We start from the raw sequence: 25,309 nt of genomic DNA, 5'->3' as shown, positions 1-25,309 counted from the left end.
AAAAAAATTCCAAACTTTGCTAAGAAAGCAAAAAAATTGCACAATTTTCCGAGACCCGTAGCATCTGCATTTTTTGGGATCTTGGGTCGGATGAGGGCTTATTTTTGCATGTGAAGCTGATGTTTCTAATGATACCATTTTGGTGCAGATACGTTCTTTTGATCGGCCGTTATTGCATTTTAATGCAATGTCGCGGCGACCAAGAAAAAAGAATTCTGGCGTTTTGATTTTTTTTCTCACAATGCCGTTTAGCGATCAGGTTAATTCTTTTTTTTCTTGATAGATCGGGTGATTCTGATCGTGGCGATAACATATATGTGTAGGTTCGATTTTAATTTTATTTATTTTGAATGGGGCAAAATGGTGGTGATTTAAACGTTTATTTTATTTTATTTTTTTCATATTTTTTTTACATTTTTTTTACTTTTGCCATGCTTCAATAGCCTCCAAGGGAGGCTAGAAGCTGGCATAGCCTGATCGGCCCTGCTACATAGGAGCGATGCTCAGATCACTCCTATGTAGTAGAATTACTGCATTGCTATGAGTGCCGCCCACAGGGTGGTGTTCACAGCAATCTGGCATCAACAACCCCATAGAGGGCTTCAGGAGACCTCTGGTTGTTATGCCAATGCACTGATGACCCCGATCACATGACGGGGGTCACAGATGCGCGCATTTCCATCCGGATGTGAATCAGCATTTGACAGCGGCATTTAACTAGTTAATAGCGGCAGGTGGATCGCGATTTTACCCGCCGCTATTGCAGGCACATGTCAGCTTTACAAAACAGCTGACATGTCCCAACTTTGATGTGGGCTCACTGCTGGAGCCCACATCAAAAGCAGGGGATCTGACCTCGGATGTACTATCCCGTCCAATGGCAGAAAGGGGTTAAGTAGAGTAGAGAGTATGTAGTATTCACAAAAATGGTGAAGGAAGATTATTCAGACTAATCAGAAAGAATGCAGATTATTCAAGATAAAAGTTGAGAACGGAGAGAATGGAGATTATTCAATAGAGAAAGGGAATTATTCGTGTTAATGGAGAATGGAGATTAATCAGGGTAATGATGAAGAATGGGAATTGTGTGAGAGGGTGGAGATTATTCAGGAGAATGGAGATTATTCAGGATAATAGTGAAGAATGGAGATTATTCAGTGGAGAATAGGAATTATTCATGTTAATAGTGGAGAATGGAGATTATTCAGGGTGACGGTGAAGAATGGGGATTTTGTTGGAGAATGGTGAAAAATGGAGATCACCGTATATACTCGAGTATAAGCCGACCCTAGTATAATCCGAGGCACCTAATTTTGCTACGAGAAACTGGGTAAACTTATTGACTCGAGTATAAGCCAGGTTATGCATTGTCCCCTCATCCCTATCCTGGTAAGCATGGCTCCCCATCCCTGTCCTTGTATGCATGGCTCCCCATTCCTGTCTATGCATGGATTGCTCGCTCGTTGCTGTCCTTGTATGTATGGTTCCTCAATCCTGTCCTTGTATGCATGGCTCCCCATCCTGTCCTTGTCTGCATGGCTCCTTCATCCTGTCCTTGTATGCATGGCTCCTCCATCCTTTCCTTGTATGCATGGCTCCTCCATCCTGTCCTTGTATGGTTGCGACTGTCACTGTGCATTATTACAGAGAAATGAATATTCACTGCCAGCGCAGTGAATATTAATTTCTCTTTAGCGGTGGGCACAGGCTTTATCAACAGCCGCCGGCTCCTGCCTCTGTGACCCGCTGCTCTGCCGCTCCCCCTCTGTCTTTCTGAGACAACTGACTCGTGTATAAGCTGAGGGGGCGTTTTTAGCACACAAAAAATGTGCTCAAAAACTCGGCTTATACACGAGTATATACAGTATTCAGATAATGGTTAAGAAGGGAGATTATTCTGAATAATGGTGGAGAATTTATAGCTCTTTTCCAGTCATGCTTAGGTGTGATTGAAATTTTCCTGCAGATAAAGTAGGCTTGTTTTACGATATAAAGAAAATCTGATGTTGACTTTTATTTGAATTTAGCAAGGTCATACATATAAGGCCGGGATCACACATATACGCGAGATATGGCCGAGTCTCGCAGATGAAAACCCAGCTCTAGCGCCGGCACTCGAGTGGAGCGTGCAGCCGCACAGCAATACATGGAGCTGCACGCTCCGCTCCTGAGGGCCGGCGCCAGAGCTGGGTTTTCACCTGCGAGACTCGGCCGTATCTCGCGCATGTGTGATCCCGGCCTAACAGGGGCAAAACATGCAGCAAATAAGCAACCTCTGCAAAGAATAGGTCTATGCAAAATAATGCATCTTTAAGCTCAATGATGGGGCTCACAAGAGCGTTTGGGCGTTTAGTATTTAGTTTCCTGGGCAAAAGAAAAACCATGATGAATTATAAGATAAGTGTCTGTAAATGTCTATCATTATTTAGCAGTACAGAGCAAATGCTAGTAATGTCTTCAGATTGACATGCAGTGGATTTAAAAAGACACACTACAAGTCAGTTAACATATCGCAAAAAAGAAAGCACACTGGCTATTAGATTTCTATAAATTCCATCCACTTTTCTGGAGCGGTAAAACGCTGCATTTTTTCAGCAGCAAAAATACAAAGTGTCAAAAACTCACCAAAATCTTATCATGGGAACTTAACTTTAATGACCAGTACATTTAGAAATAAATTACTATACATTGTTTTGAAAATAAGTGCCACCCATCTGTACTAGCTAAGTCTACACAGAGATGATAGCATTTTACGCTTAAATTTTGTTATACAATGTCTATGACAGTCTTCAGTAACCTATTGTTAGTATTGTTAGGAAATCAGCCTGAGCAGCAAAGCAGATACATTCCATTTAGTTAACTATGCCAAATTTCAGTTTTTGACCTTGCATTACAAAGTTTCTGGATATTTTGGCCCATTTAAAGAGGACTTGTCTCCAGGTAGAAAGAGGTCAGTTTTTGCGCTTACTTTATTCCCACTGCTCTCCTGAGTATTCCATTATTTATTTATTTAAATCTGCCATATGGTTCTAGTGGCATGAGCCTATTTATTTAATGCTAATTTTAATGGTCAGTTATCAAGGGGACATGGCTCACAGGACCCTCTAGGGGGTGTCTTTGGGCTGCTCTGTATTATTACCCTGTGAGCCACACCCCTTTGTGAAGACCAAAAAATTAGCACTAAATAAAGAGGTCCATATAACTGTAATCATCTGGTGAATTTAAGAAAAATAAATTACAGAATATCCAGGGGAACAACAAGAATAAGAGCAAAAACTGGCCACTTTTGATCTGGTGACAGGTCCTCTTTAAATGATTATTATTCTCTTAACCATACAATCCATTGGCATTTGTTAGTTCTAAAAATGGAATCAGTGACCCATCTGAAATATCCGGTCATCAAGAAGAATGGCTCCTGGGTATTGAAGTTGATTGTCTCTATAATGTAACGTACTTTTCAGCACCAACTTGTATCATTAACAGTTTTGGAGTACTTTTTATCTAGACATGTAATAATACCTGCAGAAATCCCATTTCAGATTCATGTGACTAAAGCAAGTTATAGTTCTAGTCATCAGACAAATCATATAAGACACCTCAAAAAATAGAATAAACCGCATTGAAAAAAACGAAAGAAGTGGTTACATTGGCATATAAAACATTTGCAATTTTTGTCTCCATTTTACTTTTAATAAATGACCATCAGTAAGTCCTCCAACACAATAAAGCATATTTGGCATAGTGGTCCTATCACTTTCATCCTTTCTGAAACATAAATGTATAAGCATTAGAATATTTCAATGTTCACTAGAATGTAATATATTTACATATATAAATGGCACATAAATATAGATATTTCATTCAGTAGACAAGTTTGTGTAGATTCTGTATCCAATCTTTTCATGGGATGCTGTTTTCTGGGGGCTTGTCTATAACATGTAGGGGGCGCCAGCACTCCAGGGGATAACACGTATTTATATGAGATACAGGTATTTGGCTTGTCTCAGGGGAGCTAAATCCACTGACACTTCCTTCTGAGGAACCAGAACTGGCAGCTGAAGGAAACAGGAAAGAAGAAAAGTTAAAGATGTAGAAGATGAAAATGAGAACAAGGTGACATTAAAATCATATCATCTCCTATAATGGGGGTGACATTATTTTTGTATGTGTATTGTGAGTTTTAACCACTAGCTATTAGGCTGCCATCACACTATCGGTATTTGGTCAGTATTATACATCAGTATTTGTAAGCCAAAACCAGGAGTCGAACAAATAGAGGAAAAGTATAATAGAAACATATGCACCACTTCTGTATTTATCACCCACTCCTGGTTTTGGCTTACAAATACTGATGCAAAATACTGAACAAATACTGATAGTGTGACGGCAGCCTTATATTGTGTTTCCATCACTTGCTTTGGGGTAGAATATCCGATTCATCTTTCGGCATTGGAAGCTGCCAATCACAAAGATTATAGGGGCTGAAAAACCTCAGAAGTGTCTGCAGTCAAGTTAGTGCACACACTGTGAAGATTCCCACGTATTCCCCTTGTGGGTGTGAGGTTACGTGCCCACATTTCTACGAGTTGCATACTTTCAGTTACGTGCTGAATAGACTCATGTGATACTTTCAATTCTCTTCAATTCAGAGAAGTCAGGTGAGACTAATCGGTATGTGAGCGGAAGTATAGGAACCGCTCAAATGCGGTCACGTGACCACTCACACAGGGAATACAGGTGACGTGACTTGTGACAGTGTGATCATTGCAGATGGTCATGATTCGGCAGTCTGTAGCCACATGGCGTCACTACAGATTTTTCATTCCCCTTCATTGGGTCAACCCACCTCACTGTTTATTATTTTCTAGACGAAAATGCAACGTGACAACAAAATGACTCATGTGGGCCTACTGTTTTGCCATATACTTTTCTGACATTCGTTGAGAAAGTATAAGAGCACACTAAAGCAGTGTAGGTTTTACCCAATTACCAGATAAGTTACACAATGGTTCTCTTATACCATAGAGCAGTGTTCCCCAACTCCGGTCCTCAAGAGCCACCAACAGGTCATGTTTTCAATATTTCCTTAGTATTGCACAGGTGATAATTGCATCATCTGCACAGGCAATAATTCAATCTCCTGTGCAATACTAAGGAAATCCTGAAAACATGATCTGTTGGTAGATCTTGAGGACCGGAGTTAGGGAACACTGCCACAGAGTTTTGATAGTTCCTCTAGAAGGGTCGTTTAGACTCACTCAGAAAAATGCTGGGTTCCTTATCCTGGGAGGGTTCGGTCCTACAGCATCTCCACTGCTGTTCAGTCCCAGGACATCCATGCAGAGGGCTGAGAGAACCCCGACCAGAAGAGGTTGAAGAGCATCCTCCAAGAGATACAGCACTGCTAGCACTACTTCGAGAGCCTACTGACATAGAGCGAAGTGGTGGAGGGGACGTTGGGAATGATAGAGCAGCAGAAGGTGAAGAATGAAGGTTTTCATCTAGTATAGAAATAGTAAGAAAGAGATAATAAAGCAGTATTCTCAAGTTTGTAGGTTATCCCTTATGAAAGGGATATGGGATAACTTTGTGATCAATGGAGGTCCAACCACTGGTACCCCACCAATTCTGAGAAGCGGAGCCCTGAAGAACCCCGTGGCAATGGAGCGGTGGTCGATCATGCAAAATGACACACCATTTATTCTTATGGGAGTGATGAAGAACACCAGAGCACTGCGCTCGGCTATGAGGTGTCAAGAGCCGTTCAACCCTCAGAGGTCGGGAAGTTATCCTCTATCCCATGTATAGGGGGTATAACTTCCAAACTTAATACTTTAAGGAATCCACATTCAATCAATTAATCTTCATTATACTTTACACTGCCTCAACTGTACATGAAATTCACACACATGGTAAACTCTAAAGCCTTACTAATTTCTTTACCTCCATTACCAGTGAGAGGGATGGCTCTACTGCTGATGGCAGCCTCACTTGGCTGGATGTCAGTGAATGGCTTGCATCCCAAACCAGAGAATGCTCTTTCCTGCCTTCGCATTTCTGTAGAAGAATGATAGAAGAACTAAGCACATGGAGACCACAAGACATAACAATGGTTTTTAAAGTAACAGCTTGTTGAGGTGTGTGATGGCTCATGTCCTTCTGTCATGTGAAGGTCAACTCCCACCAGGCATGTTCACATTTTCTAAAACATACCAACAACACATCACCACATTAGTTACTATAAGGAATCAGTGCAGGTTGTATCCAGTGGAGAACTGTTATATCTTTGTTGCCCTGGTGGTATACCTGCCCGGTGCTAATAAAATGTGAAAGGAATCAAAATGTATAAGATATTCACTACTAGTTTTTGTACTTTGAGCAAGTTATATTTTTACTGTTATAGATTATTACACAATAGAAATATCAGCAAATAATAATCTTTCCATCTTATCGTTACGTCACTAGGAAGAGAATGTCATTTTGTGCTTCCTTCCACTCACTTTTCTAGTAGAATAGGCTTGGTTTGATTACATGATAAATACAACTCTGACAAGTTAGGTAGTAGTTTTCTGACATTAGTGCCACTTTCTCAATTGACAAGTTATATTTATTCTAGCTAGATGGACTGTGTACTCTCAAATGTCTTCAATATAAACCTCTAACTCCCAGCGCACTCGGGAAAACAACACAAACCATAATAGAGCAACCCCCTGTATAAGCCAAAACAGCCCAATTACATTGACAGCAAAATAATTTGCTAGCTCGAAGCCCAGCTGGACTGGTAGAACAAGTTGCTGAGGGGTTTCTGTGTAGATGCAGCTCATCAGAGTTCTGCTAAAGTCGGGAGGGTAATGTCCAAGAGCAATAGTGACGCTTTGTTAAAAAAAATAGGAAATTAGATTTTAAGTCAAAATAGCATGGCCAATACTGATTTACAACAAATGCTCAACACCTTTGTAGGGGTTTGTACATTCTAGTAGGTTCTTTAACTGCTTTGCTTTGGGAATGGATGGAGGTAATGGGATCCATCATTTTGGAGCTCAACTGGTTTTAAAAAAGAACAACTATGGCTACATGACATACACATCAAATAGATTACCTCGATTTTTAATAGCCTGGTCCCAAAGAATCTTCTGCAGGTCCCCAGTCCAGGCCTCCTTAACATCAGGAGACGGAGCTTGAAAAGTATACGTGTCCTCCAATTTTCTTCTTCGAAACCAGATCTCAAAACACAGTCCACTGCCTCCCAAAGTGTGAGTAAGGCCAATCTCAGAAGTCTAGGCATTAACAAACATGATAAAATCAAGTCATTCAATAAATTACAGATGATGAATTCAGCCTCTCAAGATATCTGATAACCCTATAGGATATAAAAGGTGGCCTTTTTGTAGACTATAAAGAGTTTCTGAAGAAGAACGGTTACCTTACATGCTGGCATGGGGAAAATTCACTCAGAAAGGATGGTATAGTCAAAATACCTGCTGTTACAATAGTACATCCACTATTAAACAAAAATCATATACATTACTATCTCACGTTAGTGAAGATAATCAAATCTAGCCATGAATCTTCTTCATTACGTTGGAAAGGTTGCTGTTCCTCCAGGATCCCTTCTGGAAAAATATATTTCATTTAATTTCAACAGTAAATGCAACTTGGTGACTCCTTCCCCGGAGATGTCACTGTTAATTTTAGATGGACACTATCCAAAGGATCTAGATGGGAGCTCGCATCCTAGATGCAATAAGAGGGCTACTATTATGGTAGAAATAAATTTACTGATGCACAATATAACAGGCTAGATAAAAGGCCATATAAAAGATAACTTTCAGTTTTGGAAAACTTTTATAATTAGCTACAGATAAAGGGATTTGCGCTAAAAAAATAATAAATACATTTTTTTAATGAGAAATTTTGATTTTGTTTGTGGTATTATATTTAAGGACCAGGGAATTGTTTACCGCTTTCATTTTTTCCTCACCTTCTTTTAAGAGCTATCATTTTTATTTATCCTTTCTTATTTATCCGTCATAGACGCATGAGGGCTTTTCGTCAGACAAACTGCAATCTTGAAGAGCACCATTAATTTTATCATACAATGTAGTTAAAAATGGAAAGCAATTTCAAATGGCATGTTATTATGAATAAAATGTGATTCTGCCATTGATTTTTGGGGTTTTGATTTTACGTCATTCATTGTGTGATAAAAATAACCTGGAAACATAATCGTCCAGGCCAGTCTGAATATGATGATTCTAAACTTGCATCGATTTTTTTTTTATTTGGGCAGGTGCAGACGACCGTATATTCTCCCATCTGAGGAAATCAGGTCGATTATGCAAATCTCCATCTTCTCCATTCAGTCAGTCAGTGGAAATCGGACTACTCTCAGGTGTCATCTGAGTGCGGTCAGACTGTTCCCATGAACTCATTTACTTGCATGGCTGTGAATGATCCGAATATTGGATAGATTGATCTTTAACAAAAGTGGCAATATCAGATATGTTTATTTTTAACTTCTTTTTTTTTAACATTGAAAACCGGGGGAGGATTTGGATTTTGTCAAATTTTTTTTTAGATTTTCCAATATTTTTTAGTCCTTTAGGGGACTTGAAACTGTTTGATCACGTGGCTATATAGTGCAGATCCATGGACAGCACTGTGGCTCAGTGGTCAGCACTACAGCCTTGCAGTGCTGGAATCCTGGGTTCAAATCCCACCAATGACAACATCTGCAAGGAGTTTGAATGTTCTCCCCGTGTTTGCGTGCATGTTCTCCCGTTTCCTCCCACACTCCAAAGACATACTGATAGGGAATTTAGATTGTGAGCCCCATCGGGGTCAGCGATTATAATGTGTGAAAAAAACTGTAAAGCGCTGCGGAATATGTTGGCGCTATATAAATAAAGAGATTATTATTAGATCCATAGTATTGCAGTTTATAATGAAAAGATGGCGGTCAAATGGGTCTTCAGCAGGCTTCATCCGTGATAACCTATAGTTCCCTGCAATTGCCGTAAGGGGAGCCGATGGAAGCGTGAGCAGAGGCACATGTTCCATTTAAATGCTGCTGTCACCTCTTAATGCAGGAAGGGGTTAAAGTAATATTGATAATTCAGAATGATGGCCATTATGCTTTTAGTGAAAATGAGGTCAAGACTAGTCTAAAATCATTCTCGGCTACCGGTCTTCAGATTTCAACCTCAATGACTAAAATATTCCCATTTAAGATAACGGAAGAATTCAGTTCTATGTATGATGAAAATTAACTTTCTGAGATTTCAGGGATTTGTATGCTATATAATATGTGATACATACAGTGAATGTAAAATCTAGTGAAGAGGAACAATTAAGATTACCTTGAAGGACTGCTTGTACACATAGATCTCTTTTCCCGATGCAGCCTTTTTGGTTTTGCTGAAAAGAACCAGATCCTCAAACAGAAAAACCCTTCTGAGGCACTTTCTCTTTCTGTAGGAGATCACAAACTCCGCTTGGCGCAGTAGTCGGCCTTGTTCCTTTAGGTTAACCTGAAATACATGTGAAGAAGATGAACAAGAGGTAAATATGAAAAGCAGTGAAAGTAAATGCACAATTAAGATACTACAACACTAAGGTTTGGAAGAACATTACATTTCAGAGAAATATGCCCCATCCTTAGCTGCATTCCAGGAAATTGACCTTATGTCATACAGCTATCATATTTATATTGAAGGACTGGCATCCTCATAATGATTTCAATGTGCTTTGGTTTGGCCCACAAACAGATAATTATGTAAACAGAGTTACGCCAAAAATTATAATTATACACAAATATATCATGCAAATATCCATACATACCCACTGGGAAAAGGTGGATGAATATTAGTACCCATCATTTCTGACAGCACTTGCGCCATTCTTATAAAATATGGTAATCAAGAGCTATGCAGCAAGCAAGTTCCCCTAACAGGAAACCACAAATTTGTTATGCATACCCTGTCTTTGCTTTGGCATCACTAGTTACCTACAGCAGAATGACATTTGAACAAGACCGCAAAACCCTCCCACCATGTACATCACATCAGATTTGGGATTGGCCTGTTCATAATGGCCACCTGGAGTGTCCTTCTTCTCCTTACAGGATATCAAATGTTTGTTCCAAATTTATATAAGGCTTATGATTATAAACCTGACTCCATGCTCATAATAATAATCTTTATTTTTATATAGCGCCAACATATTCCGCAGCGCTTTACAGGTTGCACACATTATCATCACTGTCCCTGTTGGGGCTCACAATCTAAATTCCCTATCAGTATGTCTTTGGAATGTGGGAGGAAACCAGAGTACCCGGAGGAAACCCACGCAAACACGGCGAGAACATACAAACTCTTTGCAGATGTTGTCCTTGGTGAGGTTTGAACCCAGGACTCCAGCGCTGCATGGCTGCTGTGCTAACCACTGCGCCACTGTGAAAACACTCCACTCATTCATTGAATTGTATTGGGATGGTACAGCATTTGATATAGTTGACCATGCTTCTGCTATGTAGCCTTCAATATTCATGAGCTCTAGCTATACTCACCCCCACCATCAAATTGTTGCTTTCTGCCTATGCACATTGGCGTACGTGGTGATAGATAAAACTCATTACATTGGCCGGGTTCACATTAGCATTCGGGGGCTTTGGGGAGGGCTGCATACGTCTTCCGTTAAGCCCCTCCTGCTTCCGCATACTTCTGCATGCGTCCTGCGTACCTATCTTTAACATTGGGTCTGCAGGACAGGCGGATGTATGAGGATGTGTTGTTTTAACACGCCCACCGACGGCACGGGAACCCAACAAGTTGTCTTTTGTGTGGACAGCGGGCATGTCAAAATGACGCATCCACATACATCCGCATGTCCTGCGTACCCAATGTTAAAGATAGGTACGCAGGATGCATGCAGAAGTAGGCGAGGCTTAACAGAGGACGTATGCAGCCCTCCGCAAAGCCCCCGAACGCTAATGTGAACCCGGCCTAAGAAAACTAGCAGAGCCACAGAATAGAACGGTGATTTTATCAAAACTACAGGAAGGAACTTAGCAAGTGAAAGATTGGAGGAATCAGGGTGTCCATTCCTATTTGTGCTCCCCTCAGATTGGGAAGTAAAAACGTTGTGATAGATCCACAAAGTAAGAGAATTGGTTTGGGTTGGGTTTTGTCAGCTTTTGTGGATTTTCAGCTGTAGATACTATCTTTCATCAATGAATACAATGGATGTTACAGTATTGCTAGATATTAGCACCATGGTTAGAGGCATGCCACAGATTCTTCTTCCTGTTGTCAAGACCATCCAACCGTCATTTCGCTGTACAGATGGAAAGCCAGCTATGACCGTGGGGTACTCGGTACCGGGCCGGTTCTTAAAGGGGATGTGTCACGGTAGCAGTGACCCGGTCCATGGCCCTGGGTGTCCAATAAAAGGGGTTGAAGTAAATGGGAATAAAGTTTATAAAGTTATAAAGTTTGTTCGTGACACCACCTGTGGTACTCGCCAATACAAGTGTTAGCCGACCCTGCTTCAGAGTCCGCTGGGGCTCATGGTGGTACAGCACTCCAAAGGTAGAGCTATAGCTGTAGTGTTAAGGATGATGATGGTGCTTATGGTAGTTGTAGTAGTTGTGGTGCAGGGTGGATGGCGCAGTAAATAAATGTGAGGATACAGCGTGGTGCAGTTTCTAATGCTTTTCTCACAGTTCTTACTTGCCCCAGCCGGTGTGCTGTGTCCTCCAGGTTTGTGATCCAGCTAGTAGGGTTGAGCGAAACGGGTCGAACATTTTCAAAAGTCGCCGACTTTTGGCTAAGTCGGGGTTTCATGAAACCCGATCCGACCCCTGTGCGGGGTCGGCCATGCGGTACGCGACTTTCGCGCCAAAGTCGCGTTTCAATGACGCGAAAAGCGCCATTTCTCAGCCAATGAAGGTAAACGCAGAGTGTGGGCAGCGTGATGACATAGGTCCTGGTCCCCACCATCTTAGAGAAGGGCATTGCAGTGATTGGCTTGCTGTCTGCGACGTCACAGGGGCTATAAAGAGGCGTTCCCGCCGACCGCCATCTTACTGCTGCTGATCTGAGCTTAGGGAGAGGTTGCTGCCGCTTTGTCAGAAGCAGGGATAGCGTTAGGCAGGGTCCATTAACCACAAAACCGCTTGTGCTGCAGCGATTTGCACTGTCCAACACCACCCTCGGTGTGCAGGGACAGTGGAAGTTTTTTTTTTTTTTTTTTCCCCTCAGCGCTGTAGCTCATTGGGCTGCCCTAGAAGGCTCCCTGATAGCTGCATTGCTGTGTGTACGCCGCTGTGCAAACCAACTGCTTTTTTCAAAGCACAAATCCTCTTGTTCCTTCCTTTCTGCACAGCTATCTTTTTTGTTTGTCCACACTTTTTATTTCATTTGTGCATCAGTCCACTCCTTATTGCTGCCTGCCATACCTGGCTGAGATTACTGCAGGCAGGGAGATAGTAGCTGCCTGCCATACCTGGCTGAGATTACTGCAGGCAGGGAGATAGTAATTGTAGGACATTCCCTGTTTTTTTTTTTTTTTTTTTTTTTGGTGGGAGATTAAGATTGGCAATTTGGCATTTCTGCTAGAGTGCCATCCCTGTGTGTGCCATCTCTCTCACATAGTGGGCCATAGAAAGCCTTTTCATTTTTCTGTATTTTTTTTTTGTGGGGTGTATAAATTCTCCCTGATAAAAATACAGTGGGAGATTAATATTGGCCTTTGGGCTTGTGTGCCAGTCCTGAGTGTGCCATCTCTCTCACAAATAGTGGGCCATAGAAAGCCTATTTTATTTTTTTTGGGGTTTTATAAATTCTCCCTGAAAAAAAGGGAGATTAATATTGGCCTCTGGGCTTGTGTGCCAGTCCTGAGCGTGCCATCTGTGCCAGCCCTGAGCGTGCCATCTCTCTCACAAATAGTGGGCCATAGAAAGCCTATTTATTTTTTTTTTTGGTTTTATAAATTCTCCCTGAAAAAAAGGGAGATTAATATTGGCCTCTGGGCTTGTGTGCCAGTCCTGAGCGTGCCATCTGTGCCAGCCCTGAGCGTGCCATCTCTCTCACAAATAGTGGGCCATAGAAAGCCTATTTAATTTTTTTTTTTGTTTTATAAATTTTCCCTGAAAAAAGGGAGATTAATATTGGCCTCTGGGCTTGTGTGCCAGTTGTGAGCGTGCCATCTGTGCCAGTCCTGAGCGTGCCATCTCTCTCACAAATAGTGGGCCATAGAAAGCCTATTTAAATTTTTTTTTGGTTTTATAAATTCTCCCAGAAAAAAAGGGAGATTAATATTGGCCTCTGGGCTTCTGTGCCAGTCCTGAGCGTGCCATCTGTGCCAGTCCTGAGCGTCCCATCTCTCTCACAAATAGTGGGCCATAGAAAGCCTATTTTATTTTTTTTGGGGGTTTTATAATTTCTCCCTGAAAAAAAGGGAGATTAATATTGGCCTCTGGGCTTGTGTGCCAGTCCTGAGCGTGCCATCTGTGCCAGCCCTGAGCGTGCCATCTCTCTCACAAATAGTGGGCCATAGAAAGCCTATTTATTTTTTTTTTTTGTTTTATAAATTTTCCCTGAAAAAAGGGAGATTAATATTGGCCTCTGGGCTTGTGTGCCAGTTGTGAGCGTGCCATCTGTGCCAGTCCTGAGCGTGCCATCTCTCTCACAAATAGTGGGCCATAGAAAGCCTATTTAAATATTTTTTTGGTTTTATAAATTCTCCCAGAAAAAAAGGGAGATTAATATTGGCCTCTGGGCTTCTGTGCCAGTCCTGAGCGTGCCATCTGTGCCAGTCCTGAGCGTCCCATCTCTCTCACAAATAGTGGGCCATAGAAAGCCTATTTTATTTTTTTTTTGGGTTTTAGAAATTCTCCCTGGAAAAAAAAAGGGAGATTAATATTGCCCTTTGGGCTTGTGTGTCAGTACTAAGCGTTCCATCTCTCTCTCTCTCTCTCTCAGTCAGTGGGCCATAGAACGCCTATTTTTGGTTTTATTTGTTTTATAAATTCTCCCTGAAAAAATCATTTTATTTTATTTGGTTTCTAAATTCTTCCTGATAAAATCTTTTTTTTTTTATTATTTTTTTTTCTAAAGTCTCCCTGAAAAAAAAAAAAAAAAACAGTGGGAGATTAATATTGGCCTTTCTGCTTGTGTGCCAGTCTTGACTCCTGGGTGTGCCATCTCTCTCTCTCTCTCTCTCTCTCTCTCTCTCTCTCTCTCTCTCCAATTGTGGTCCATAGAAAGCCTATATTTTTTTTCCTTGATTTGGGTTCTAAAATCTACCAGAGAAAATAACTACATCAATCATTGGTAGAAAAATATTGGCCTCTGGGTTTGTGTGCCACTCCTGACTCCTGTGTGCGTCATCTCTCAGTCAGTGGGCCATAGAACGCCTATTTTTGTTTTTATTTGTTTTATAAATTCTCCCTGAAAAAATCATTTTATTTTATTTGGTTTCTAAATTCTTCCTGATAAAATCATATTTTTTTTATTATTTTTTTTTCTAAAGTCTCCCTGAAAAAAAAAAAAAAAAACAGTGGGAGATTAATATTGGCCTTTCTGCTTGTGTGCCAGTCTTGACTCCTGGGTGCGTCATCTCTCAGTCAGTGGGCCATAGAACGCCTATTTTTGGTTTTATTTGTTTTCTAAATTCTCCCTGAAAAAATCATTTTATTTTATTTGGTTTCTAAATTCTTCCTGATAAAATCACATTTTTTTTATTATTTTTTTTTCTAAAGTCTCCCTGAAAAAAAAAAAAAAAAACAGTGGGAGATTAATATTGGCCTTTCTGCTTGTGTGCCAGTCTTGACTCCTGGGTGCGTCATCTCTCAGTCAGTGGGCCATAGAACGCCTATTTTTGGTTTTATTTGTTTTCTAAATTCTCCCTGAAAAAATCATTTTATTTTATTTGGTTTCTAAATTCTTCCTGATAAAATCACATTTTTTTTATTATTTTTTTTTCTAAAGTCTCCCTGAAAAAAAAAAAAAAAAACAGTGGGAGATTAATATTGGCCTTTCTGCTTGTGTGCCAGTCTTGACTCCTGGGTGCGTCATCTCTCAGTCAGTGGGCCATAGAACGCCTATTTTTGGTTTTATTTGTTTTCTAAATTCTCCCTGAAAAAATCATTTTATTTTATTTGGTTTCTAAATTCTTCCTGATAAAATCACATTTTTTTTATTATTTTTTTTCTAAAGTCTCCCTAAAAAAAAAAAAAAAACAGTGGGAGATTAATATTGGCCTTTCTGCTTGTGTGCCAGTCTTGACTCCTGGGTGCGTCATCTCTCAGTCAGTGGGCCATAGAACGCCTATTTTTGGTTTTATTTGTTTTATAAATTCTCCCTGAAAAAATCATTTTATTTTATTTGGTTTCTAAATTCTTCCTGATAAAATCATATTTTTTTTATTATTTTTTTTTCTAAAGTCTCCCTGAAAAAAAAAAAAAAAAAACAACCAAAAAAAACAGTGGGAGATTAATATTGGCCTTTCTGCTTGTGTGCCAGTCTTGACTCCTGGGTGTGCCATCTCTCTCTCTCTCTCTCTCTCTCTCTCTCTCTCTCTCTCTCTCTCTCTCCAATTGTGGTCCATAGAAAGCCTATATTTTTTTTCCTTGATTTGGGTTCTAAAATCTACCAGAGAAAATAACTACATCAATCATTGGTAGAAAAATATTGGCCTCTGGGTTTGTGTGCCACTCCTGACTCCTGTGTGCGTCATCTCTCAGTCAGTGGGCCATAGAACGCCTATTTTTGTTTTTATTTGTTTTATAAATTCTCCCTGAAAAAATCATTTTATTTTATTTGGTTTCTAAATTCTTCCTGATAAAATCATATTTTTTTTATTATTTTTTTTTCTAAAGTCTCCCTGAAAAAAAAAAAAAAAAAAAAAAAACAAAAAAAACAGTGGGAGATTAATATTGGCCTTTCTGCTTGTGTGCCAGTCTTGACTCCTGGGTGTGCCATCTCTCTCTCTCTCTCTCTCTCTCTCTCTCCAATTGTGGTCCATAGAAAGCCTACATTTTTTTTCCTTGATTTGGGTTCCAAAATCTACCAGAGAAAATAACTCCATCAATCATTGGTAGAAAAATATTGGCCTCTGGGCTTGTGTGCCACTCCTGATTCCTGTGTGCGTCATCTCTCACTCAGTGGCCCATAGAAAGCATATAGTTTGTTACATTTGTTTTCTAAATTCTCCCTGCAAAAATCTTTTTTTTTTTTTTTGGGGGGTTTCTAAAGTGTTCCTGAAAAAAATAAAAATAAAAAAAAAATAATAGTGTGACATTAATATTAACATTTGTGCTTCAGTGACAGTCCTGCGTGTGGGGCATCTCTCTAATTTGCAGCCACCAAAAAAAGAGTGTGTAACATTGGGCCTGATTTTCGCTGTGGTCTCACCAACCTGTAAAGGGGTAGCTAAATCATACTGAAGTTATAGCTCACCGTGTAAGTTGTGTGACTACAACAAATAACGTTAGTTTGGTTACGTTTTTAAAACAATGAGGAAGTCTAGTGGAAGAGGTCGTGGCCGGGGGCGTTCATTGTCAGCTGGTAATGAGGGTAGTGGTAGTGGTGGAGCATCAGGTGGTCGTGGGGGAAAAAATATTGCACCTAAGTCTGGAGCTGTGGAGCCAGGTTCGTCGTCCGGCTACACAAGGCCTCGAACGCTCCCTTTTCTGGGATTAGGAAAACCGCTTTTAAAGCCGGAGCAGCAAGAGCAAGTTTTGGCTTATCTTGCTGACTCAGCCTCTAGCTCTTTTGCCTCATCTCGTGAAACTGGTAAAAGTAAAAGCAGCGCGTCGTTAGTGGATGTTCACGGTCAGGGACAAGTCACTTCCTTGTCCTCTTCAGCAAAAACAACAACAGAGAAGAATGCAGCAGGCGACACAACGGGTTACTCCATGGAGCTCTTTACACATACCGTCCCTGGCTTAGAAAGTGAAGCAGTTAACAGTCCATGCCCATTACAAATTGAATCTGACATGGAGTGCACTGACGCACAGCCACAGCCAGACTACTATGCTGGTCCTTTGACTCAGACCACAACATTGCCCTCGCAGGGTGCTGATCAAGAATCAGACCCTGATGAGACTATGTTGCCCCATCACGAACGCTATACCACCGAACGACACGGTGACACAGACGAAGTTGCGCAGGAGGTACAAGAAGAGTTATTAGATGACCCAGTTCTTGACCCCGATTGGCAGCCATTGGGGGAACAGGGTGCAGGCGGCAGCAGTTCTGAAGCAGAGGAGGAGGAGGGGCCGCAGCAGGCATCAACATCGCCACAGGTTCCATCTGCCGGGCCCGTATCTTGCCCAAAACGCGTGGCAAAGCCAAAACCTGGTGGAGGACAGCGTGGCCATCCGGTTAAAGCTCAGTCTGCAATGCCTGAAAAGGTATCCGATGCTAGAAAGAGTGCAGTCTGGCATTTTTTTAAACAACATCCAATTGATCAGCGCAAAGTCATCTGTCAAAAATGTTCTACTTCCTTAAGCAGAGGTCAGAATCTGAAAAGTCTCAATACTAGTTGCATGCATAGACATTTAACCACCATGCATTTGAAAGCTTGGACTAACTACCAAACGTCCCTTAAGGTTGTTGCACCCTCGGCCAATGAAGCTAGTCATCAACGCAACATCCCTTCCGGCAGTGTAGGACCACCATTTAGCGCACCACCTGCTGTATCTGTGCAGGTATCTTTGCCAGGCCAAAGCAGTCAGGGTCAGGGAATCACCAGTTTCGTAGTAGGAAACACTGCATCTAGGGCACCGGCGGCAACAATACCATCTCCCACCGTCTCTCAGTCTGCCATGTCCACCGGCACCCCCGCTAGTTCCACGATCTCCAGCTCTCCAGTCCAGCTCACCCTACATGAGACTATGGTTAGAAAAAGGAAATACTTAGCCTCGCATCCGCGTACACAGGGTTTGAACGCCCACATAGCTAGACTAATCTCGTTAGAGATGATGCCCTACCGGTTAGTTGAAAGCGAAGCTTTCAAAGACCTGATGGACTACGCTGTACCACGCTACGAGCTACCCAGTCGACACTTTTTTTCCAGAAAAGCCATCCCAGCCCTCCACCAGCATGTTAAAGAGCGCATCGTCCATGCACTCAGGCAATCTGTGAGCACAAAGGTGCACCTGACAACAGATGCATGGACCAGTAGGCATGGCCAGGGACGTTACGTGTCCATCACGGCACACTGGGTAAATGTGGTGGATTCAGGGTCCACAGGGGACAGCAAGTTTGGGACAGTTCTGCCTAGCCCACGGTCTAGTAAACAGTTGTCTGTAGCCGTTCGCACCCCCTCCTCCTCCTCCTCCTCCTCGTCCTCCTGCAGAAGCAAGAGCTCGTCCACAGACCGCAGTCGCACAAACACTCCATCCGCACCTGCCACTGTTGCACACCAGGTCTCCCATTATGGGGCAGCTACTGGCATACGTCAGCAGGCTGTATTGGCTATGAAGTGTTTGGGCGACAATAGACACACCGCGGAAGTTCTGTCCGAGTTCTTGCAGCAAGAAACGCAGTCGTGGCTGGGCACTGTAGATCTTGAGGCAGGCAAGGTAGTGAGTGATAACGGAAGGAATTTCATGGCTGCCATCTCCCTTTCCCAACTGAAACACATTCCTTGCCTGGCTCACACCTTAAACCTGGTGGTGCAGTGCTTCCTGAAAAGTTATCCGGGGTTATCCGACCTGCTCCTCAAAGTGCGTGGACTTTGCGCACATATCCGCCGTTCGCCTGTACACTCCAGCCGTATGCAGACCTATCAGCGTTCTTTGAACCTTCCCCAGCATCGCCTAATCATAGACGTTGCAACAAGGTGGAACTCAACACTGCACATGCTTCAGAGACTGTGCGAACAGAGGCGGGCTGTTATGTTTTTGTGGGAGGATACACATACACGGGCAGGCAGTAGGATGGCAGACATGGAGTTGTCAGGTGTGCAGTGGTCGAAGATTCAAGACATGTGTCAAGTCCTTCAGTGTTTTGAGGAATGCACACGGCTGGTTAGTGCAGACAACGCCATAATAAGCATGAGCATCCCCCTAATGCGTCTGCTGATGCAAAGTTTGACGCACATAAAGGATCAGGCGTCTGCACCAGAGGAAGAGGAAAGCCTTGATGACAGTCAGCGATTGTCTGGTCAGGGCAGTGTACATGACGAGGTACCGGGCGAAGAGGAGGTGGAGGATGAGGAGGATGATGGGGATGAGTATATTTTTAATGAGGAAGCTTTCCCGGGGGCACGGGAAATTGGTGGCGTGGCAAGGCCGGGTTCTGGTTTTTTGAGGGACACAAGTGACGTAGATTTGCCTGCAACTGCCCCTCAACCAAGCACAACCGCAGATTTGACAACGGGAACTTTGGCCCACATGGCGGATTATGCCTTGCGTATCCTCAAAAGGGACACACGCATTACAAAAATGATGAACGATGACGATTACTGGTTGGCCTGCCTCCTTGATCCTCGCTATAAAGGCAAATTGCAAAATATTATGCCACATGAGAACTTGGAACTAATATTAGCAACAAAACAATCAACTCTTGTTGACCGTTTGCTTCTGGCATTCCCTGCACACAGCGCCCGTGATCGTTCTCACACGAGCTCCAGGGGCCAGCAGACCAGAGGTGTTAGAGGGGCAGAAATCAGAAGTGGCGTTGGCCAGAGGGGTTTTCTGACCAGGTTGTGGAGTGATTTTTCTATGACCGCAGACAGGACAGGTACTGCAGCATCAATTCAAAGTGACAGGAGACAACATTTGTCCAGTATGGTTACAAACTATTTTTCATCCCTTATCGACGTTCTCCCTCAACCGTCATTCCCATTTGATTACTGGGCATCCAAATTAGACACCTGGCCAGAATTGGCAGAATATGCATTGCAGGAGCTTGCTTGCCCGGCAGCTAGTGTCCTATCAGAAAGAGTATTCAGTGCTGCAGGTTCAATACTAACAGAAAAAAGGACTCGTCTGGCTACCCAAAATGTAGATGATCTAACCTTCATTAAAATGAACCACAACTGGATTTCAAAATCTTTTGCCCCACCCTGCCCGGCTGACACCTAGCTTTCCTATGAAAAGGTCTTGCCTGTGGACTATTCTGAATGACTTTTCCAATCTCGTAATTTTCTTCACCTGATTGTCCAGCATACGACATGTTTCCACCTCACGAAATGGCCAAACTCCCCACACGGGGCCGTGCTATCGCCACTTTGCGCTTGGACCCTTGAGAGTGCTGTTTGTCTGAAGAGGTGGGTGTGGCCGCTTTTGGTCGACGGCACTGCCACTGGGTCCCTCATAGTACAATAAAGTGTCTCTGGCGGTGGTGGTGCGCACCCAACGTCAGACACACCGTTGTAATATGAGGGGCCCTGTGCCTGTAACGCCGGCCACAAGACAGTTCCCCCCCCCAGCTCAAACAGTGCTCTACCACTAGCAAAATTATCTCTCACAGCTTCACCAATGTGTAGTCTAGGCGCTGACATCCTTCAATGCCTGGCACTGACAATACCATTGTTTTTACATTTTTGTTATGTTAGGCCTTCGAAGCCTGTCTGCGGTCCCTTCTTTCTACAACTACTACACTGACCAGGCCACTGCTGGCCGTGTTACCCTGGAACCAATTTAAAAGTGCCTACAGTCAGCCCAATTTTGTTATGTTAGGCCTTCGAAGACTGTCTGCCGTCACTCCTTCCACTAGACTTCCACTGACCATACACTGCTGCCCATGTACCCCTGGAACCAATTTAAAGTGCCTACAGCCAGCCCAATTTTGTTATGTTAGGCCTTCGAAGCCTGTCTGCGGTCACTCCTTCCACTAGACTTCCACTGACCAGACCACTGCTGCCCGTGTACCCCTGGAACCAATTTAAAAGTGCCTACAGCCAGCCCAAGTTTGTTATGTTAGGCCTTGGAAGCCTGTCTGCGGTCACTCCTTCCACTAGACTTCCACTGACCAGACCACTGCTGCCCGTGTACCCCTGGAACCAATTTAAAAGTGCCTACAGCCAGCCCAAGTTTGTTATGTTAGGCCTTGGAAGCCTGTCTGCGGTCACTCCTTCCACTAGACTTCCACTGACCAGACCACTGCTGCCCGTGTACCCCTGGAACCAATTTAAAAGTGCCTACAGCCAGCCCAAGTTTGTTATGTTAGGCCTTCGAAGCCTGTCTGCGGTCCATTCTTTCAACTACTACTACACTGACCAGGTCACTGCTGCCCGTGTACCCCTGGAACCAATTTAAAAGTGCCTACAGCCAGCCCAAGTTTGTTATGTTAGGCCTTGGAAGCCTGTCTGCGGTCACTCCTTCCACTAGACTTCCACTGACCAGACCACTGCTGCCCGTGTACCCCTGGAACCAATTTAAAATTGCCTACAGCCAGCCCAATTTTTTTATTTTAGGCCTTCGATGCCTGTCTGCGGTCCATTCTTTCAACTACTACTACACTGACCAGGTCACTGCTGCCCGTGTACCCCTGGAACCAATTTAAAATTGCCTACAGCCAGCCCAATTTTTTTATTTTAGGCCTTCGATGCCTGTCTGCGGTCCATTCTTTCAACTACTACTACACTGACCAGGTCACTGCTGCCCGTCTACCCCTGGAACCAATTTAAAATTGCCTACAGCCATGTGTTATTATTTTAGGCCTTCGATGCCTGTCTGCGGTCACTCCTTCCACTAGGCCTCCACTGACCACACCACTGCTGTCCGTGTACCCCTGGAACCAATTTAAAATTGCCTACAGCCATGTGTTTTTATTTTAGGCCTTCGATGCCTGTCTGCGGTCCATTCTTTCAACTACTACTACACTGACCAGGTCACTGCTGCCCGTGTACCCCTGGAACCAATTTAAAAGTGCCTACAGCCAGCCCAAGTTTGTTATGTTAGGCCTTGGAAGCCTGTCTGCGGTCACTCCTTCCACTAGGCCTCCACTGACCACACCACTGCTGTCCGTGTACCCCTGGAACCAATTTAAAATTGCCTACAGCCAGCCCAATTTTTTTATTTTAGGCCTTCGATGCCTGTCTGCGGTCCATTCTTTCAACTACTACTACACTGACCAGGTCACTGCTGCCCGTGTACCCCTGGAACCAATTTAAAATTGCCTACAGCCATGTGTTATTATTTTAGGCCTTGGAAGCCTGTCTGCGGTCACTCCTTCCACTAGACTTCCACTGACCAGACCACTGCTGCCCGTGTACCCCTGGAACCAATTTAAAATTGCCTACAGCCAGCCCAATTTTTTTATTTTAGGCCTTCGATGCCTGTCTGCGGTCCATTCTTTCAACTACTACTACACTGACCAGGTCACTGCTGCCCGTGTACCCCTGGAACCAATTTAAAATTGCCTACAGCCAGCCCAATTTTTTTATTTTAGGCCTTCGATGCCTGTCTGCGGTCCATTCTTTCAACTACTACTACACTGACCAGGTCACTGCTGCCCGTCTACCCCTGGAACCAATTTAAAATTGCCTACAGCCATGTGTTATTATTTTAGGCCTTGGAAGCCTGTCTGCGGTCACTCCTTCCACTAGGCCTCCACTGACCACACCACTGCTGTCCGTGTACCCCTGGAACCAATTTAAAATTGCCTACAGCCAGCCCAATTTTTTTATTTTAGGCCTTCGATGCCTGTCTGCGGTCCATTCTTTCAACTACTACTACACTGACCAGGTCACTGCTGCCCGTGTACCCCTGGAACCAATTTAAAATTGCCTACAGCCATGTGTTATTATTTTAGGCCTTCGATGCCTGTCTGCGGTCACTCCTTCCACTAGGCCTCCACTGACCACACCATTGCTGTCCGTGTACCCCTGGAACCAATTTAAAATTGCCTACAGCCAGCCCAATTTTTTTATTTTAGGCCTTCGATGCCTGTCTGCGGTCCATTCTTTCAACTACTACTACACTGACCAGGTCACTGCTGCCCGTGTACCCCTGGAACCAATTTAAAATTGCCTACAGCCATGTGTTATTATTTTAGGCCTTCGATGCCTGTCTGCGGTCACTCCTTCCACTAGGCCTCCACTGACCACACCACTGCTGTCCGTGTACCCCTGGAACCAATTTAAAATTGCCTACAGCCATGTGTTTTTATTTTAGGCCTTCGATGCCTGTCTGCGGTCCATTCTTTCAACTACTACTACACTGACCAGGTCACTGCTGCCCGTGTACCCCTGGAACCAATTTAAAAGTGCCTACAGCCAGCCCAAGTTTGTTATGTTAGGCCTTGGAAGCCTGTCTGCGGTCACTCCTTCCACTAGACTTCCACTGACCAGGTCACTGCTGCCCGTGTACCCCTGGAACCAATTTAAAATTGCCTACAGCCATGTGTTATTATTTTAGGCCTTCGATGCCTGTCTGCGGTCACTCCTTCCACTAGGCCTCCACTGACCACACCACTGCTGCCCGTGTACCCCTGGAACCAATTTAAAATTGCCTACAGCCAGCCCAATTTTTTTATTTTAGGCCTTCGATGCCTGTCTGCGGTCCATTCTTTCAACTACTACTACACTGACCAGGTCACTGCTGCCCGTGTACCCCTGGAACCAATTTAAAATTGCCTACAGCCAGCCCAATTTTTTTATTTTAGGCCTTCGATGCCTGTCTGCGGTCCATTCTTTCAACTACTACTACACTGACCAGGTCACTGCTGCCCGTCTACCCCTGGAACCAATTTAAAATTGCCTACAGCCATGTGTTTTTATTTTAGGCCTTCGATGCCTGTCTGCGGTCACTCCTTCCACTAGGCCTCCACTGACCACACCACTGCTGTCCGTGTACCCCTGGAACCAATTTAAAATTGCCTACAGCCATGTGTTATTATTTTAGGCCTTCGATGCCTGTCTGCGGTCACTCCTTCCACTAGGCCTCCACTGACCACACCACTGCTGTCCGTGTACCCCTGGAACCAATTTAAAATTGCCTACAGCCAGCCCAATTTTTTTATTTTAGGCCTTCGATGCCTGTCTGCGGTCCATTCTTTCAACTACTACTACACTGACCAGGTCACTGCTGCCCGTGTACCCCTGGAACCAATTTAAAATTGCCTACAGCCATGTGTTATTATTTTAGGCCTTCGATGCCTGTCTGCGGTCACTCCTTCCACTAGGCCTCCACTGACCACACCACTGCTGTCCGTGTACCCCTGGAACCAATTTAAAATTGCCTACAGCCAGCCCAATTTTTTTATTTTAGGCCTTCGATGCCTGTCTGCGGTCCATTCTTTCAACTACTACTACACTGACCAGGTCACTGCTGCCCGTGTACCCCTGGAACCAATTTAAAATTGCCTACAGCCATGTGTTATTATTTTAGGCCTTCGATGCCTGTCTGCGGTCACTCCTTCCACTAGGCCTCCACTGACCACACCACTGCTGTCCGTGTACCCCTGGAACCAATTTAAAATTGCCTACAGCCATGTGTTATTATTTTAGGCCTTCGATGCCTGTCTGCGGTCACTCCTTCCACTAGGCCTCCACTGACCACACCACTGCTGTCCGTGTACCCCTGGAACCAATTTAAAATTGCCTACAGCCAGCCCAATTTTTTTATTTTAGGCCTTCGATGCCTGTCTGCGGTCCATTCTTTCAACTACTACTACACTGACCAGGTCACTGCTGCCCGTGTACCCCTGGAACCAATTTAAAATTGCCTACAGCCATGTGTTATTATTTTAGGCCTTCGATGCCTGTCTGCGGTCACTCCTTCCACTAGGCCTCCACTGACCACACCACTGCTGTCCGTGGACCCCTGGAACCAATTTAAAATTGCCTACAGCCAGCCCAATTTTTTTATTTTAGGCCTTCGATGCCTGTCTGCGGTCCATTCTTTCAACTACTACTACACTGACCAGGTCACTGCTGCCCGTGTACCCCTGGAACCAATTTAAAATTGCCTACAGCCATGTGTTATTATTTTAGGCCTTCGATGCCTGTCTGCGGTCACTCCTTCCACTAGGCCTCCACTGACCACACCACTGCTGTCCGTGTACCCCTGGAACCAATTTAAAATTGCCTACAGCCAGCCCAATTTTTTTATTTTAGGCCTTCGATGCCTGTCTGCGGTCCATTCTTTCAACTACTACTACACTGACCAGGTCACTGCTGCCCGTGTACCCCTGGAACCAATTTAAAATTGCCTACAGCCATGTGTTATTATTTTAGGCCTTGGAAGCCTGTCTGCGGTCACTCCTTCCACTAGACTTCCACTGACCAGACCACTGCTGCCCGTGTACCCCTGGAACCAATTTAAAATTGCCTACAGCCAGCCCAATTTTTT

The 25,309-nt window shown here is 43.7% G+C and overlaps 1 protein-coding gene across 2 annotated transcripts in view; it reads right to left on the bottom strand.

Moving 5' to 3' along the window:
• Window positions 1-2,632: 2,632 nt before the first annotated feature.
• The window catches only part of KIAA1755 (KIAA1755 ortholog), a 128,508-nt gene continuing 105,831 nt past the window's right edge, over window positions 2,633-25,309 (bottom strand). Inside the window, exons 17-21 of one of the 2 annotated variants that reach the window (XM_069752274.1) lie at window positions 9,360-9,530; window positions 7,100-7,277; window positions 5,944-6,057; window positions 5,259-5,501; window positions 2,633-4,055 (exon numbers count right to left, since the gene is read on the bottom strand). In XM_069752274.1, coding sequence (XP_069608375.1) covers window positions 3,901-4,055; window positions 5,259-5,501; window positions 5,944-6,057; window positions 7,100-7,277; window positions 9,360-9,530 — 861 coding nt within the window. In that variant the 3' untranslated portion in view covers window positions 2,633-3,900. The remainder of the gene's footprint in view (window positions 4,056-5,258; window positions 5,502-5,943; window positions 6,058-7,099; window positions 7,278-9,359; window positions 9,531-25,309) is intronic. The other variant, XM_069752273.1, reaches the window with a different exon arrangement.

Source organism: Ranitomeya imitator, chromosome 2 (assembly GCF_032444005.1).
Source record: "Ranitomeya imitator isolate aRanImi1 chromosome 2, aRanImi1.pri, whole genome shotgun sequence".
Classification (NCBI taxonomy): Eukaryota; Metazoa; Chordata; class Amphibia; order Anura; family Dendrobatidae; genus Ranitomeya; species Ranitomeya imitator.
This window is presented reverse-complemented; position numbering and strand designations above follow the sequence as displayed.